At 40.2% G+C, this 19,383-nt stretch overlaps 1 protein-coding gene across 5 annotated transcripts in view; it reads left to right on the plus strand.

The window, feature by feature from the left end:
• The window catches only part of Bard1 (BRCA1 associated RING domain 1), a 184,081-nt gene that overhangs the window by 135,343 nt on the left and 29,355 nt on the right, over window positions 1-19,383 (plus strand). For all 5 annotated transcript variants that reach the window (XM_055616985.1, XM_055616983.1, XM_055616984.1 and 2 more), the window contains 3 exons: window positions 104-184; window positions 1,556-1,728; window positions 16,836-16,944. In XM_055616985.1, the coding sequence (XP_055472960.1) occupies window positions 104-184; window positions 1,556-1,728; window positions 16,836-16,944 (363 nt within the window). The remainder of the gene's footprint in view (window positions 1-103; window positions 185-1,555; window positions 1,729-16,835; window positions 16,945-19,383) is intronic.

A 19,383-nucleotide genomic window follows, 5' to 3' on the forward strand; every position in this document is an offset into this window, starting at 1 on the left:
TTGACTCCAAGAAGACAGAGTCTTTAAAACAAAGCCTCAGTAGCCTCATTTCATTCATGGCGTATTTTAATGTCCTTTAATTTCTTTTTCGTTATTCTACCAGGGCGATATACCTTCTGTTGAATACCTCTTGCAACATGGAAGTGACCCAAACGTTAAAGACCATGCTGGATGGACACCGTTGGTAGTTTCCTTTTGTGTATTTTTGCAGCGTTGTGGATTTCTTTAAAATTTTTTTTTTATTTTTTTTTTTGTGCTTATGGTTCTAGTTTATGGTTTTGTGGTTGTTCATATATCATGCTTTGCCACCTACACTCTCTTTTAGTCTGAAGAATTTATGTTTTGACCAAGTATGAAAAGAAAGTTATTTTTCATCTGGCTTTTCAGTTGTGACAGGAAAGTAATTGGTTACCTTTTGAGTCCTTTCAGATAGAGGAGTCCAGTTTCGCTGCATTGTTGGAAGCTAGCTCATGTGTGGAGGTAACTGCTGCAGTGGACACGAGGCTGCATTTTGCAGATTGCATGCCCCTGGAACCACATAGATTTTGGTTTCCTGGAACAGAGTGGTCAGAAGGATGGGATGTTATGACCAGGGAGGACTTGGATCTTGCCTCAAGCTCTGTCCATTTGCAAATAGAGGCAGTAGCAATAGAAGGCTTTGTCTTATATTTTTAAAAAGTCTGTTCATTATTGCTAGTATTGTTGCAATGTGAAGGATACTCTATGAAAAGAAAGGAAAACACTTGGAAACAATTTCCACATGTGTTAATGAGGATAATAAGCATTGGGCTAGAATGCAGCCCAAAAATGTCCACAAAGGGGACCTCTATTATGTAGACTAGAATTTCAGCACAGAAGTGAGACTCATTAGGCCAGATGCAAAAACGACCTAAAGGTATAATATATAAGTATGTAATATTTGAATGTTAAAATAAATATGTAGCATATATGTAATGACTTCTTGTCAAGGTTTAATCTGGATTCAGTTCATTGCGCTCCATAGGCTAGCTAACACTGTGGAGGAAGGTTAGCTGTTTCACTCAGTCCTGTTGCTTCTGTTGTCCCTGACAACAGATACCCAGTAGTGTCCGTCAGTTAAGAGAACATGTCTTATAAATCTTCCTAGGATGTCACTCTGCTGGGTAGTTATCTGTAAATGTTGGTGTACAGTTTGGTGTTTGGCACTGAATTCTGTTCAGCCTTGGAGAGCTCCAGATCTGTGTGTGATCTGGTTGTTAAACATTAGTGTTTTTTTTTTTTTTTCTAATGTAAAATTATTGTAGAAAAATTTAGGAGCTGTAGTTACTCTAAGGCACAGTTTTAAAAAGAAAAACATATGATCCACGGCTTGTCCTTTCCCATGGATTTTTCATCATTGTGTATTTTACCATGAAAATGATGATAAGTGGCATTGACTCTGTCAACAGCCAGGCAGAAGTTATATAAGTTTTCTGACTTGAGGGTCCATTTAATTTATCTTAAAGATTACGTATTAATATACTGCTTTCTTCCATCCTCTTCCCACTTCCCTCCTTTAAAACCTACTTTTGATTAGCATGAAGCCTGCAGTCATGGGCACCTGAAGATAGTGGAATTGCTGCTCCAGCATAATGCTTTGGTGAACACCACTGGCTATCAGAATGACTCACCGCTCCACGATGCGGCCAAGAATGGCCACCTGGATATAGTCAAGGTTCTACTGGCTCATGGCGCCTCCAGGGATGCTGTGTAAGTGTTATCTACAATTCTCTAAATGGATTTGTGTTCCTGAAGAAAGGTATGTACTGAAGCAGTAACTTCCCAAGTTGGCATTTTGGTCTTTTGTCTTCCACAGCTAAAGTTCGGTGTGACCATCAGGTTGAGTGTTAGAATCTGTGCTTCTCTTCCCCAGAACTTCCACATTTGAAGGAGATTTGTTCTCTTCAGAAACAATTTCAAATCCATTTAGAAACTTTGGTTTCATAGACAAACTTAGTGGTTATATTCTGTAGGTTGAGTCAGACTCAATGAAGATTAGATATTTAATTTTTTATATTTAATAAAAATTAGATATTTAATTTTTTGTGGTACTCAATACTTCAAACTCATTTTAAGTATTTTGTTAGTCCTTTCTGCGTATTATCCAACAGAAATAAAAAGTGTGTAAGAATCCATATATCGGGCTAGTGCAGTTGAATTATCTCCCAGATTTTTCACATTATTCAAATGAGGCTCCAAGCAAATTGTTTTGCAGTGTCAGGGCACAGAGGAGCATTAGCGAATGCTGGTGGCTGCATCTTAAAATTGCTATTGTCAAGAGGATCGCAACTAAATGCCTTATGCAGATTTTATATCTTTAATCTGTAACTTGGCTCCTGTCTCCCTATATGTTATTTTACTCTTTTCAGTTAATTAGTTAGTTGAAATGAAAATGCAAGAATTGCTTCTCTGTGCCCTCATTGCTTTTGTAGGCTTCAAGAGAGCACAACAAAAAAGCTTTACCCTCGGTAGAGAGAAATGCAAGAACCACAGCTTGGAGATCCTCTGTCTTGTAACTTTGCATAGATAGCCGCTTAATAGAATTGAGTAACAAATGACTAGTGAAGAATATAACATGCCCTGGTGCTTTTAGTGTCAGTAAGCTTGTCAGCCCTTCTTAACTTCCCATCATGAGTTGTAAGGCAGTTGGGTACACGCACATGTGTGTGCGTGTTTTTTTCTGTCTCTCTGTGTGTATTTGTATACAGGAATCTCATAGAGGTAATATATAACTATGTGAAGAGAAGACCTTACAGATATGACCTTCCTGTGAGTGTAGTAAGCAATTTGATAAAGCAACTGGTTGCTTGGGTCAGGTGAAACTGAGTAGTTTCCAACCCAGGGTTCTTAAATCAGCCGTGACTACTTTAATGAATGGAGCACTGGTCATGTTAGGGAACCCAGCTTTTATTTGTGACTCCATTATTGACTTTATAGCCGCAGGCAGGTTAATTTCTGTGCTTTGGTGTCCTCACCTATAAAACATGGTGCTGCCTGCTGCTTTTCTATTTCTTCAGAGCACAGTGAGGATTAATGAGCCAAAACACAGAGCCTGTCTTGTGGTTTGTACACCATGATTCTTCACTGCACTGTGAGGACTCATTAATACACAAGGAGTGGGCGTGAGGCAGGGGATGGGTCTGCCTTCACAGGTACTTCCTCAGAGGTCAGGTCCAGTTTGTAGTAAGTGGGGACTGGACCTAGCAAAGTGATACCTTATTGCATTAAAGGATGTTTGTATCACTGTCTGGTATTCAGGAGCCTGTAGCCATCTATATCTCTTAGAACACTTGGAAATCATTACTCAGAATCTTTAAAGATGCTTAATTTTTACTAATTAAATAGCCACATATATCTAGTGACTCCTGTGTGGGTCAAGTGGTTGGTACAGATAGAACAATTGGGGAGGAGGATTTTTTTTTCCCAAAAGAAAAGTTAGATTGGTGTTGGATAATAGGGGAGATGAAAGTATAAATATAATATAAATATAATACTCAGATATGGTATGATTTCTGTTACTAACATTCCTTCTTTTATAGACTCTTGGTTAAGGGAAAACACTCCCTTGTGTGATGGGGGGGTAGTGTTGTGTGTAGAGGGGGTTGGGTGTGAGTTGTATATTAGCTGTTCACCCAATTATCGGTGTTCTGTTAGTTTCCTTTTCAAAGAGCTTTTCTCTAATTCATCCTGCATACTGGATAATTATATATAACAACAGTTGAATTAAACTTTGTAGTCATGTTAAACACTACAAATCAGGTATTTACTTTCTCACAATGATTTTGAGATAAAGTTCAGCCTGAGAAATGGGTTTTTGAGGCCCTAAATGGCTTGGTGCTGCTGGTTTGTCCAGTCCCTTTTCTTTCAGCATTAAAGGCATGTGCCACCACTGTCTAGCTCCCTTTCTTAATTTTTATGTCCTTAAAACATAAGGCCATTCTACCTCCTGGCCTTTACATGCTTTTACTTTGTTGCGAATATTCATTTATGAGATCTAGTTGCTTAGCCTTTGATTATCATTTTAGATTTCATTTCATTTCCATTGTCTTTGCTTATTTCAGATGTCTGTATATGGTACCTTTTTTCCCCAATAAATTTTAGGTTATAGTATACTTTCTTGTCTTCTCATTAGGTTGTTCACTTTATGGAACAGGCAGGGATCATGTCAGCTCTCCCAGTCTCTATCAAATACCTAACATAGTCTGTACAGGCGTGTTATGTTTAGAGAGAGTCACTGAGAATTTAATGAGTAGAGAAATCCTTTTTTATCTTTCAATAAAAAGTTGAATGAGATGAAAACTTTGTCAAGTTTTTAAAATATCCTGTTAGGATTTTGATTACAAATGAGTAGAAACACCCAATGCAGTGAGTTGGCAGAGTTGATTTTTTTTTTTAACTTGGCATTTTCCCCATTTCTTTAAGCATTCTGCTATGTGTCTCTTATGAAGTTTTTCATCTGTTTTGATGTGTACATGTACAGATGTACCTAAGTCCTGAGGCTGTTTTAGGTTTTCGATTTGTTGGATGCCCTCATGAATTAGATGCTTTGTAATAGATATAATTTGCTTGCTTTTTCTCTTCCTCCCTCACTCCTTCCTTCTGTCCCTCCCTCTTTCCCTCTCCCCTGTGTGTATGTTCATTCTTCTGGTCATCCTTTGTTATTTCCCTTCCTTAATGTCCCAGGGTTTATCCTGGGCCCATGGCTATATGAGATAAACTTGATTTCATATAACTGTAAAATATCTTTTGTTACTTTTTTGAAGCAAAGTTTTGGTTATTGCCTAGACTAGTCTGTTGAACTCCCGGGCTCAAATGATCTCATTTATCCTTAGAAACTGGGGCGAGTCAACAACTCAGCAATACAATTAGTTGTTGAGTATTTTTGGAAAGTCAGATGTAGAAGAAGAAAGAACAACATGTTCAGTTGCAAGGCAAGTGGGACTATAGGTGTTTTATTGAATATGGATGGAAAGAAATCTTGAAATGATCTAAGACAAGTCATGATAGTGCAAATGCATAACATTGATAGTCCTTACTATCCTCAGTGAAATCTTATCCATCCTGTTTTTTCTCATAGAATCTAGGCTCTTCAGCTGAAATGTGAAAGTTGGAAAGTTTGTGTAAAAGGTCACACAACTGAACCTAGAACCAGAACTTGAATTCGGACAGTGTTCCTCTGTAACCTGGCTTTTAAGTGTCATGTACTACCATGCCTTCCCTCCTACTCATGTCATTTTTATAGAACTGTTCAAGATCTTGTAGGAGAAGCGTTCACCCTTTAACATTATTCCTTTGTTCTTTTGTAACCAGTCCATAGCTCTTCATTTCCTGTGGTAGAGGTGTGTTCTGCCCTCCCCACAGCTTTCCTTCATCCGTTTTCTCTCTCCTTTCTTCCTAGATTGTGACATAATGCCCTCACCTCCTTCTCTCTGCTTGGAGTAAGTAATCTTATTCTGCCTCTGTATGCCTTTCTAGCTCTGGAAAGTTTCATGAGACTTAAAAGTTCCCCCAGTGAGATTCTCTCATTGAGTTCTGTCAAGATGGTGGTAACTACCTTGTTGTCATTGGTTCCACAGTGCCTAAAAGAGAAGGAAAAATCACCCTATTGAATAAATTAATATTTTTCAAAGTGATTACATAGCAATGGTTACACATTCTCAGTATGTGTATGTACTTACTTTCTGTGTAAACTACATAAATGATTTTTTATTTTGTAATATGTAAATCATATAGACACACGTACTGTTTCAGTAGTATGGATTTTTCATTTTTTTTTTTTAAACTAGTGATTAATTAGCAAAACCTCGTAACTTAGGAACACTCCGATCTTCTGTGAAGGTAAAATTCTTAACTTTGTCTTTGAAAGTTTTAGATGAAATGTATTTTCCAAATTGTGGTTTAAATCAGAGAGGGAACCAGGCATGCTCTCACGCCTTTAATCTTAATACTCAGGAAACAGAGGCAGGCCAAGCTCTTAGCAATTTAAGGCCTTAGTCTCTAAAAAAGCGAAAGTCAGACAAACAAAAGTACAGGAAACTGGCCAATAAAATGGCTAACGGCATTGGGTAGAGCCATTTCTCTCCAGGCTGATCGATGTGAGATCTAAACCAGGTATATGAAGGAAAAACTCTACTGCCGCCAGTATCCTCTGGCCCCCACACACCCACACACACTTCAGAAGGTGAAATCATAGGACAAGCAGTAGGCACAGGCATACACTAGAGGAATTAAGTCATAAAGCCTGCTAATATACTGCGCTATACATCAGTAGAGAACATTAATAAAAAGATAGGGTTTTGGTCAATGATCATATAACATGCTTCAGTAACCAGGAAAACAGCATTTTTAGAAGAATTCCTAATGCATGAATATTATCTATATGGAATCCTTTGGTGTCCACTGAATTTTAGGAGATTTTCTTTGATATAAGGCATTAAGGAAATGGTCAGAAATACATGTGGAAGTTGTTACTGTGTGGTGAAGAGCTACACATGATTTCATAAACCTGTATTCTGAAATACCTTGTTGGTGTTACACTGATCCAGGCATAGGTGCCTTTACATTTCACAGCTGTGGTATTCCCTTCCCTCATTGCCTTATATCTGACAATTGTATCAGCTTCCTCTGTTGTATTACCCATCACATATGCATGTACAGCGAGAAGATTTTCTCTCCCCAGTAGCAGAAGTCTGTCTTTCATCTGGTGCATTTATTTCAGCAGCCATATTGGTTATCCCTCCTCAGGCTCTTTACGTTCATCTACTACATGCCCGTTTCCAGAGTTGGCCCAGTGCCATTTCATTTGCTAATATATACTCTTTGCCTACATTTTACCCCATTGCTCTGCTTTGTTACATACATGATTAGTTTTATATTTATTTGTTGAGTTAATGTTTGCTCTCAGTGGTTTGTGGAGAGGGAAATGTTCTGTACACCCTCTTCTAGATACTTGATGTGAGTGTCAAGGCTTATGCTTCATGCCAGAAAATAGAGGACATTGCATTTATATTTAAAAAAGAATCATTTTGCAGTCTTGTAATCCCTTTTAATAAAATAATAAATGATATCCTTTGGGTTAGTTTGGTAACCTTAAGAGCCTTTCTGATATATTGAAGGAGAATAATTTACCAATGTCCTAATTAATAGTCACAGTGTAAGAAACTAATGTGTGCGATAGCGTGTAACTTCTCCTTCACGTATCTATTTTGCACAAAAGAAATAAACAATTTGAATTTTAAATTGATTTTCACATTATGCCTGTAAACCAAGTGTTAATTCATTCAAATATCATGAAAAGGAAGCACATTTTGTGTGTGTTCACATAATGAGTGGAATATACCTCATTTTTGCTTGCTGTGTTCTATTGTAAACCTGTGCCTGTTTCCGTATTTCTGTGGTTGACAACAAAACACAGAATTATGACAGAGTGTTAGGCTATGTCTTCTCTGAAACAGGACTGGGCTTAGCCTGTCCCAGAACCTGTGGTATCTAAACGTCATTCTGTAGTTTGTATATAATAAATACCTTATTTTTAAAAATCCTGCTAGGCAGTATGTACAGAAATTCTTCAGAATGTGAGCATTTGGTTGTTCCAGACCATTGATTGATTGATTGATTGATTCATTCATTCATTCATTCATTCATTCATCTATTTATTTACTTTTTAAAATTTAATTTTATTTATATATTTATTTATTATAATTTATTCACTTTGTATCCCCACTGCAGCCCCCTCCCTCATCTCCTCCCAGTCCTATCCACCTTCCCTCTTCTTCCCCTTTCCCTAGTCCCCTGATGGGGGAGGACCTCCTCCCCTTCTATTTGACCATAGCTTATCAGGTCTCATCAACACTGGCCGAATCATCTTCCTCTGTGGCCTGGCAAGGCTGTACCCCCCAGGGAGAGGTGATCAAAGAGATAGCCACTTTACCCCTTACTAGGGAACCCACATGGAAACTGAGCAGCCAATGGGCTTCCTATGAACAGGGGGTCTAGGTCCTCTCCATGCATGGTCCTTGGTTGGAGTATCAGTTCCTACAGGACCCCTGGACCCAGGTATTTTGGCTCTGTTTTTCTCCTTACGGAGTTCCTGACTCCTCCAGGTCTTTCTGTCTCCATCTTCTTCCATAAGGATTCTGGCACTCTGGCCAAACTTTGGTTATGAGTCAGTATCTCCTTTGATACCCTGGTGGGTAGAGTTTTTCAGAGGTCCTCTGTGGAAGGCCCCTGTCCTGTTCCTTATCTTCTCCTACTTCCAATGTCTATACTGTTTGCCCTTCTTAATGAGGATTAAGCATCTTCCCTAGGGTCCTCCTTGTTGTTTAGCTTCTTTAGGACTATAGATTTTAGTATGATTATCCTATATTCTATGTCTAATATCTACTTATAAATGAGTATATACCGTGTGTGTCCTTCTGTTTCTGGGCAACCTCACTCGGGATGATCTTTTCTAGTTCCTACCATTTGCCTGCAAATTTAATCATTTCCTTGTTTTTTATTGCTGAGTAGTATTCCATTATGTAAATGTACCACAATTTCTGTATCTATTTCTCAACTGAGGGACGTGTGGGGTTGTTTCCAGCTTTTGGCTAATACAAATAAAACTGCTACAAACATAGGTGAGCAAATGTCCTTGTTGTATACTTGAGTATCTTTTGGATATATGCCTAGGAGTGGTATATCTGGGTCTTGAGGTAGCACTCTTCCTAATTGTCTGAGAAAGTGCCAGATTGATTTCCAAAGTGGTTGTACAAGTTTACGTTCCTACCAGCAATGGAGGAGAGTTCCCTTTTCTTCACATCATCTCCAGCATGTATTGTCACTTGAGTTTTTGATCTTAGCCATTCTGATGGGTGTGAGATGAAATCTCAGGGTTGTTTTGATTTGCATTTCCCTGATGACTAAGGATGTTGAACATTTCTTTAAGTGTTTTTCTGCCATTTGATATTCCTCTGTTGAGAATCCTCTGTTTAGCTCTGTACCCCCCCCCTTTTTTTTTTAATTGGATTACTTGGTTTGTTGCTGTTTAACCTGTTCAGTTCTTTATAGTCTAGATTTTAGCCCTCTGCCAGATATAGGGTTGGTGAAGATCTTTTCTAGTCTGTAGGCTGTCATTTTGTTCTGATGACAATGCCCTTTACTTTACAGAAGCTTTTCAGTTTCATGAGGTTCCATTTATTAATGATCTCAGAGCCTGTGCTATTGGTGTTCTGTTCAGTTGTCTCCTGTGCCAATGAGTTCAATGCTCTTCCTCCCTTTTTCTTCTAACAGATTTAGTGTGTCTGGTTTTATGTTAAGGTCTTTGATAGATTAGGACTTCAATTTTATGCAGAGTGATAAATATATGGGTCTATTTGCCTTTTTCTACATATAGACATTCAGTTAGACTAGCACTATTTGTTGAAGATTGTTTTTTTTTTTCCATTTTATTGTTTTGGCTTCTTTATGAAAAATTAAGTTTTCATAGGTTGTGGGTTTATATCTGGGTATTCGATTTAATTCATTTGATCCACCATTCTGTTTCTATGCCAGTACCATGCAGTTTTTATTACTATTGCTCTGTAGTACAGCTTGGGATGTGAGATAGAGCTACTTCTAGAAGATTTTTTTATTGTACAGGATTGTTGTAGCAATTCTGAGTTTTTTGTTTTTCCATATGAAATTGAGAATTGTTCTTTCAAGTTCTGTAAAAAATTGTGTTGGTATTTTGATGGGAATTGCATTGAATCTGTAGATTGCTTTTTTGGTAGGATGGCCATTAAAATCACTGTTAACCCTACTGAACCATGAGCATGGGATATCTTTCCATCTTTTGATATCTTCTTCAATTTCTTTCTTCAGAGACTTGAAGTTTTTATAGGTCTTTCACTTGCTTGGTTAGAGTTACATCAACATACTTTATGTTATTTGTGGCTAATGTGAAGGGTGTTGTTTCCCTAATTTCTTCTTCAGGCCATTTTTTGTATACAGGAGGGCTTCAGGTGTTTTTTGAGTTAATGTTGCATTCAGCCACTTTGCTAAAGGTGTTTCTCAGCTGAAGAAGTTCTCTGGTAGAGTTTTTTGGGTCACTCATGCATACTATTTTATCATCTGTGAATAGTGATACTTTGACTTCTTCCTTTCTGATTTGTATCCCTTTGCTCTCCTTTAGTTGTCTTATTGCTCTAACCAGAACTTCAAGTACTGTGTTGAGGAGATACAGAGAGAATGGGCAGTATTGCCTTGTCCTTGATTTTAGTGGGACTGATTTACGTTCTTCTCCATTGAGTTTGATATTGGCTATAGACTTGCTGTATATTGTCTTTACTATGTTTAGGTATGTGCCTTGTATCCCTGATCTCCCCAAAAGTTTAAACATGAATGGGTGTTGGATTTTTGTCAAGTGCTTTTTCGCCATCTGACGAGGTGATCATGTGGTGTTTTTTGTTTGTTTGTTTTTCTTTTATTTTGTTTATATGGTGGATTATATTGTTAGATTTTCAGATGTTGAACTGCCTCTGCATGCCTGGGATGACATTTACTTGGCCGTGGTGGATGGTATCTTTAATGTGCTCTTTAATTCGTTTTGCGAGTATTGAGTATTTTTGCGTCAATGTTCATAAGCAAGATTGGTCTGAGGTTCTCTTTTTTTTTTTTTTTTTTTTTTTTAATTTATTATGTTGTCTGTATGTACACCTGCACACCAGAAGAGGGCACCAGAACTCGTTATAGATGGTTGTGAGACACCATGTGGTCGCTGAGAATTGGACTCAGGACTTCTGGAAGAGCAGCCAGTGCTCTCAACCCCCGAGCCATCTCTGCAGTCCCATGAGGTTCTCTTTTTTGTATGGTCTTTGTGCAGTTTAGGTATCAGCGTGACTGTGGCTTCATAGAATGAGTTTGGTAATGTTTCTTCTGTTTCTATTTTGTGGAATAGTTTGAAGCATATTGGTATAGCTCTTCTTTGAAGGTGTGGTAGAATTCTGCACTGAAACCGACTGGCCCTGGACCTTTTTTGGATAGGAGGCTTTTGATGACAGCTTTTATTTCCTTAGGGGATATAGGACTATTTAATTTATTTACCTGATTTTGATTGAGCTTTGTAAATGGAATCTCTCAAGCAAATTGTCCATTTCATTTACATTTTCAAATTTTGTTGCATGTAGGCTTTTGAAGTAGGACCTAATGATTCCTTGGATTTTCTTAGTGTCTGTTGTTTTGTCCCCCTTTTAATTTCTGATTTTGTTGATTTGGACAGGGCTCTTGTATGTTTATGGGCATCTCTTTCTTATGGTTGACGGAATTTTCTTCTGTGATCTTCTTGTAAATATTTTCTGGGCCTTGGAGCCTGGAATCTTCTTTTTCGTTTATTCCTATTATTCTTAGGTTTTGTCTTTTCATGATGTCCTTGATTTCTTGGATGTTTTGTGTTATTTTTCCAATTTTATTTTTTCTTTGAAAGATGTATCAATTTCTGCAATTGTATCTTCAGCGCCTGAGATTCTCTCTTCTATCTCTTGTATTCTGTTGGTGATGCTTACCTTCGTGGTTCCCGCCTGAGATTCTCTCTTCTATCTCTTGTATTCTGTTGGTGATGCTTACCTTCGTGGTTCCGAATCTCTTTTCTAAGTTCTCTAGCTCCAGGTTTTTTGTTTGTTTGTTTGTTTGTGTTTTCTTTATTGATCCTAATTCGTTTTCATATGTTGCACCATTTCCTTCATCATCTGTTTGAATGTGAATTCCTGTCTGTCCATGGCAGCCTCTATTTTTTTGTTCCTTTCCTCTTTATGTGCCTCAAATAACTGCATAATTATAGATTTAAGATAATTTTCCTGTGTTTCAGCTGCAGTAATATATTCATTGACTTTTGGGTTTTGTTGCCTGTATGGTTGTCTGTAGCCTTAACTGAGTATTCTTGGAGCCTGTATTACAAACTGGATCCACCTGTCTCTGGAGTCTTGCGTAGTCTCCCCTGGAATCACTGTCTCTGCTGGCTGTTTGTGACCCGGGTAGCTGGGGCACAGGCGGAAAGATCTCTGGGTCTAGAGCTACCCCAGTGTCCCACAGGCTTCCTTAAGAAGGTAGAGGATGGGATTTGGGTCCCAGACCTGGCTCAGCTCCGCTGGGTTCACTGGCTGTTTTGGCTCCATTTTTTTTTGGGGGGGGGTGTGGTTTTGACCCAGGTGACCTAGGCTGCTGGGAACAGGCAGAAAGATCTCCTGGCCTAGAGCTGCTCTCGTGCCCCACAGACCTCCTTTGGGAGGAGGACAATGGAAATTTGGTTAGTAGGTGCCTAGCTCAGCTGCACTGGGTTCTCTGCCTGTGCTGGTCTCGCTGATGCTGGCCTATGTGAGCCAGGATGCTGGGGCACTGCGGGATAGATCCCTGTGCCTAGAGCTGCTCCCGTGTCCCTCAGGCTTCCCTTAGATGGTGGGGAATGGAACCCGGGTCCCAAGCCTAGCTCAGCTCCACTGTGTTCACTGTTTGGGCTGTGCTGGTTGATTCTGACCTGGGTGAGCCAGGCCGGCGGGGAGCAGACAGAATGGAGCTGCACCTTCCCCGCAGTACCAGAATGTATCCCTTCCACTGGGCAGTGAGAGTGAGCGCCACTAGTCGCTGTGACCAGGAAGATGTCCACAGGATGTTGAGTGTGGCCTCCCGGGTTTGGGAACAGGAGCCTCTAGTACCCAGAAGGTGCCCACAGGACTGTGAGAGTGGGTGCCGAGGTTTGGAGTCCAACCACAGTACTGGAAGGTATTCATTCCACAGGTAGTGAGGGTGAGTGCCCAAGGTCAGAGCTGCCTGGCTCTGGTTCCAGGAAGATAGCCACGGAAAGTGGGGTTGGGCAGTGGGCGGCCTAAGGCTGCGGGGTCAGAACCAAGCGTGCCCCGCTGCTACCCGTCCTGGAAGGTACCCATAGATGGTGTATTTGGGCAGGTGGGTGGCCTAAGGCTCCTCCCCCACCCCCTCGGTTCATGGTGCGGGTCCCAGGAAAGTATCCACTGATGGTGGGTTCCAATGGGTGTCTTAGGGCTGTGGGGTCGGAACCGAGCGAACTGCTGCGGCAGGTCCTCGTGGATTTGGGCCAGTGGCCTAAGGCTACAGGGTAGGAGCCTCCCCTGTCATGTTCCCCTGCTGCTGGTCCCAGGAATATATCCACAAATGGTGAGTTTGGGCGAGTGGCCTAGGGCTGCAGGGTCAGAGCCCAGACCGCTGCAGCCGGTCCCTGGAAAGTATCCGCAGGTGGTGTGATTGGGCAGGTAGCCTAGTGCTGAGGCAGTGCCAAGCGTCCACCCGGAGTTTTTCCGGTATAAGCAGGGTGGCCTGATGATGGACCTTCAAGTGTCCCCGTGGATTCTCCTCTCACTTGATAAACACAGATGTCGGGGCTTTTGGGGTCCTCAGTATAGCCCGCCAGTTACCCTGCTCACACTGCTGATCTGTTGTTCAGATACCCTGCGTGGTCGGCTCTGCCATCTGGGATTCCCCCCTATTTATTTACTTATTTACTTAGACTGGCTGATGGTGATAGGTTGTGAAGGACTTCCACTTAGCAGTTTTTTGATGTTGTCATAGGAAATTTTTATTTCTGCTTTTGTAAATAAACACTAATATCATCAGTTACTGTATATTATTAAAGTTCACTTGATTAAGCTTTTCTTTGAGATCTGAAATCTGCTTTCAATCCTCGTGTGCTGTGTACGTGTTTGTGTGTATTCACATATAAGACAGAACATACTATGACTTTGTTTATCCATTTTTGAGTTGGTGGTTTAACAAGTAGAATATTGATTCTTCAAATCAGGTGTCAAAGCTTTGAATGTCATTTTTAGTGTATGTATGTGAGGAGACAGTAACTTTAGTATGTAAACGTAATAGAATGAAATTGGGAAGTCTCCAATAAGTGGATGGGATCCTTTTGAAATGCTCTGACACTGCCTGCTCTAACCGTAGACAGTGGCTTGGGTTGCATTATTGTAAATAAGGTACCTAAAATGCAGTTGCCTTTTACCTTGACTGGAGAAGGTATGTTGCAGGGAAAGGCACATACTGCTGTGGACCTGGGCATAGAGGGGATCCTGAGAAGGCAGAGTTGTCACTGCTTATTCAGCACTGCTGAAAGAAGACAGAAGCTGAGCCTGGTGGTCATAAATAGCTGTCCTGAGAGATTTGCCGTGGCTCATTTCTTATCTTAATCCACTAGCTCTCTTCCCAAGATGCCATTATAATAGCTTTCACCAAGGTCATTGGCTCTGGAGAGGCTTAGATCCTTACATGTGTGACTTGTGTGACTCATCCAGCACTTTGACACTTTCCCTTCTCCTTCTTCCCCTATTCTTTTTCTTTAAAATGTTTTCTACACACTGTATTCAGTTCATAGAATTGGTATAATGCCTTGTTAATGTTTTTGTTTCCCATTTAATCCACTATATTTTCACTTGTTTTCAGTGCTCTGGATCAAACCTAGAGTATTATGCATGTTTGACAGGCATGGAACCACCAAATTATATACCCAGGCCTCCTGAACTCTAACGGCATATGTACATGCCATGCTCTTAAAAACCGTAGATATTACGAAAGGTAGCTTCATTTTAGGAGCTTAATACCATAGTATGGTATATTAAAATATATTTTAAAATATTCTCACACTGTAAAGAGAACTGGTTGGCCAAGTGCTGTAGCTTTAACAAATTATTTACAATGAACATATTAAGCATGGGCAATATTGACTATAACCGAGTATACAAGACAAATATGACCTAAACAGATCAGTGGAACCTGTCGCTCTGTCTTACGGTCTGTGAAATAATGGGTCATACTGTGACCCATTTGAAATCTCTTCAGTATAACATGCCGTGACTTGTAAAGCAGTGTGTGTTCAGAGATCTGCATCAGGCTGTTCTCTGAACCACATTAGTTTGCTTTATAGTGTCCAAAGTTTATCTCCACTAGATTGAATACACATGCTTGCACCGACCCCTACACACATACACAAACACGCACATTTCTAAAAGCGCCCTATTCGTTCCTTTTTTAGTTGTTTGTTCTGTGGTGTAGTTTTCCTTATAGTGGATCCATGTGGCTTTCCTGTTAATACATAAATTTGTATTTGTTTATGTAGACAATAGCACCCACAGTAGCTCTAGTAAATGATTTATGTTTGCACATGAAAGCATCTCACCCATGGTGATTAATGACCAGGAAACCATTAGGAAATGAAAATATGATACAAAGAACAGAATTGTGAAAAGTTTAGAGGTAAGTTCTCTTCAGTTAAAGATACTCCCTTGATTGGTATCAAACTGAAAATTTCCATTTAAAGTATTTTACAGAATATATTCAATCACATTATCTCCTCTTCCCAACCCCTCCTAGATTTTACCCACTTTTGTCTACTCATTTCATTGAGTCTTTTTATTTGTTGTTGTTTCTCTTTCACTGTTTTCAGCTCTGAGTTTGATTTTCCTTGCCTTCTCCTATTTGGGGTATTAGTTTTTTGTTGTTGTTCCTAGAGCTTTCAGGTGTGTCACTAAGTTTCTAGTATAAAATCTCTTTAAGAGGTGCAGGCATTTATTGTTGTGAACTTGTCTCTTGGATGTGCCTTCACTGTGTCCGGTTGGTTTGTGTATGTTGTGTTTTCACTCTCATTCAATTAAAGTTTTAAATTTCTTTTTGATTTTTGTCCTGACCATTTTTTTTTTTTCATTCAGTTATGAGTTGTTGAGCTTCCATGCGTTTGTATACTTTCTGCGGTTTCTACTGCTGATATGCAGGTTTAACTCATGTTCATCAGATAGGCTGTGGGATTTTCTTTCAATTGCTTCTTTTTTTTTTTATGTTGAGGTTTGCTTTGTACCCTAATCTGAGTTGGTTTAGAAGGTTCTGTGGGTTGCTGAGAAGAAAGCATAATCTTTAGTGTTTGGGTGGAATGTTCTGTAATGGTCTATTATATCCATTTGATTTATGATTTTACTTAACTATGGCATTAGTTTTTGTCTGCCCATTGACAAGAGTAAGGTGTTCAAGTCTCCCAGTGTCACTGTGTTAGGGTCATAACTTTAAAAGACATCATGAGGATACTTTGACCTCCTCCTTTTTTGTTTGTATTCCTTGCTGTCTTTCCATTGTCTAGAGAACTAGGCAGACTCTGGTCCACACTAAGAGGCTGAGTCCCAAGGGGATGGAGCTGGGTTAGAAGGAGGCTCTGAGTCCCAGCCAAGTGTCATGGCGCTGGGCTTCCTGGTACAGATTCTGTATTCTAGCCTTGGGGTCTCTGGTAGAGAGAGGTTCTGTGGGTTGGTGGAGAGTCTCAATGCAGTAGAGATGAGCTAGAAGGAAAAGCTGGAAGGGGCCATAGGGAACCTGGGTCTGCTCTAAGAGGCCACACCCCTAAAGGGATGGAATGGGCTGGGAGAAGGAACCCTTCCAGACAGGCTGGAGAGACCTTAATGGAGGACGGGAAGGGGGGTAAATGTTGCCTCTCTGAGTTCCAGCCTCATGTGGATGCTGTGGGTCTCTGGTTGAGAGCTGTTCTGTGGGTGGGCAGTGTCACAGAGGAATGGAGGTGGACTAGAAGGAAAGGGTGAAGGGGGCTGCAGGGAAGAACCAGAGAAAATCAGGGTCCTCACCAGGAAGCTGAGTCCCCAGAGAATGGAGATGGTAGTCCCGCTTCCTCCTTTTCTTCCTAACTAAACGTAGTAGCACTTGATAGCTGAGTCACCTTAGTTACAATTGTGTATTATTAAGGATTTTGAAAAGTAGTTCTGGAAGTATGTTTGTTTGCTAAGGATGAAGTTGCACATTTTATTTACTTAAATCCTCTGCACTTATTTTACTAGTAACATATTTGGTGTACGGCCTGTGGATTATACAGACAATGAAAATATAAGATCACTGTTGCTGCTACCAGAGAAGAATGAATCATTCTCAACTAGCCAGTGCTCAGTCGTAAGTATGGATATAGCTTTGGGACATTTATGTTGTTTGGTTATGAAAGGAACATAATAGGAAAACTTCCAGTTAGCAAATAGCTTTCATTCACCAATTTTTGAGCACTTCCAGAGTACTGACTATTATGGATTGAGAGACATAATCAGAATAAGTCTGTCAAGAAATATTTATTGAACTATTTGTATTTTGGGCAGCATTCATACAATAATGAATTTGACTAAAGTAACTCTTATATTTCAAGGAACTTGCTTGCCAGTAAGAGGTAGAGGAAAAAAAAAAAAAAAACGGCTCAAGAATATGTAAATTTATCAGTGCAGTTATTTCAAAAGTGGGTACACAAGTGCTTTCAGGGTGGTTTCGTAGTGTGTAATTGGGTAGAGATGTGAGGCTCCTGAAGGACACTGCATTAGTGAGGGCCTTTTAAGAACCAATTTGAACTGAAACTTGAATTATAAGGAGGAGGCAACCAGGTAACCACGTAAAGGAAATTGTATAGAGACCCTCAAATAGATGAACGGGCATGCTTGAAGATTGCAGAATTTGTTATTGTTGCAGATAGTGAGAGTCTGAGAATGGAAACCATTGAAAGGTTTCAGAGTGCAGGAGTGACAGAGTTGAATTTTGTTCTGAGCATTTGCTCTTTTGATTTACAAAAGGGAGTCTGTGCAGGATTGGGAGAAATAACACTTAGGATTGTGACAAACAAGTGCCAACATGACTCCATCTCAGTGAATAGCATTGACAGTCTGTAAGTAGTAAAGCTCAGTATTTGTTTTCTCTGGCAGCACTTTTTCTTGGATTTTCTGTGGTGAGTGAGAAATGAGTGGAATCCATTTGCTGCCATAGGTAGGGGGATCTTTCATCCCCCGTTCCAATTTTATGTCTGGTGATGGAGCTGTGACATAGTAGTTGGATATGTGAGCCTGTGAATTAGACAAGAGGTACAAGCTAGAGACAGTGGAAAAAAGACCCATTCCTCGGGAACACACAGGCAAGTAGAAGGTATAAGATAAATGTAAAAAGTCTGTTATAAATTGCGATATATAATAAAAGCAACAAAATGTGCAGAAGCTGTCACATGTGCAGTGGAAGCAAGCTCACTTCAGAAGCTGTCAGGAAGAACTTCCCAGAGGATGTCTGAGGGAAAGAACTGATGAATGCTGTCATGGAAATTAACAGAACACTCCAATTCTGAAACTTTTGACTCTTACAAAGAGCATTCCATCGGCGGTTGTGACTGCACTGAGATCCCACTGGTTTCCCTTACTCGCTGTCCTTGACTTAGCATCTCTGTTGTTACTTGTATGTCTTCATGTAGGCTGATTGCTGCAGCTCTAGGTGTGACAGTGGCCAGATGGAAGGCACCAAACTGTTTTCTTCGAGCCTTTGCTGAGATCTTTTTTGTGTTTCATTGGTTAGAACTGGCCACAAATTAGTTTTGACGTATCCAGGGACAGACATGGGGCAGATCTTATAGGGCAGCTACCTGAACAAAATCTGGTCTTTTTAGTGTAGAAGATGGAAGAATGGGTTTTGTGTTGTAAGCCAGCATGGCCCACTGCTATAGCTTTTTAGAGGAAAGGAGGCATAAAAAGCCCTTAAATTTAAAGAACTACAGGGTTTAGTGTACAGGGAACATAGAGAATGTTAAAGTAGTTGCAGGGTGAAAAAGATTGGGGTCAGCTTGTGAAAGGCCTAACTTTCTTAATAGGGCCTTTAGATATAATGGGGAATCATCAGTGTGTTTACACCTGCAACAAATTGGTCTGCAGAACAGCAAGGAGTCAGAAGAAACTCAGCTCAGTGGAGGCTGCTGTGGCGATGTCTACGATTAGTGGGGTCTGAAATTATGGGTGATGATAGTGAGATGAGGATGGAGAGAAGAGACAGACCCAGTGAACTCACTATATTTGTATTCAGATGATAAAAGGTGCACACAACTATGACCGAGCATTCTTATTGTTTGAATGATTGACGCGTGGCTAGGGACGCTGATGAATGACAAACAAATCTGTGTGGGTGGAAATACTAAGTCGTGTGTAACCGTTGTGAGGTAATGTCTGAGATGGGATTCCTCTAGCCGCTACCAGACTCACTCAACCCAGCCTGCTTTGCTGGGCCTTGTCGGGCGGAGATGAAGCCAAGACTGTTCTGCAGATCTGTCTTCATCCAGAAAGAGCAGAGCAGTAGTGGCTGATGCCATTGCCTGACTACAGATTAGCATGACGTAGTTAGAACTTGCTGTGGTCACAGTGCAGTTTTGTGAGACCACCCTGAGAACCCTTTATCTTTTGTTTTAGACCTCAGTCTGAAAAATGTGTTCCAAATGATAGCTTGGGAATCGAAGAAGGACCTATAAATGAGGGTATTACCTTTGAATTTGTTTGAGCATCTTGGCTTTGAGCCCCTTACTTGAATTAGACCCTCAGTCCCTGT

Source organism: Psammomys obesus, unplaced genomic scaffold (genome assembly GCF_907164565.1).
Source record: "Psammomys obesus unplaced genomic scaffold, mPsaObe1.curated_primary_1811, whole genome shotgun sequence".
NCBI classification, from domain to species: domain Eukaryota; kingdom Metazoa; phylum Chordata; class Mammalia; order Rodentia; family Muridae; genus Psammomys; species Psammomys obesus.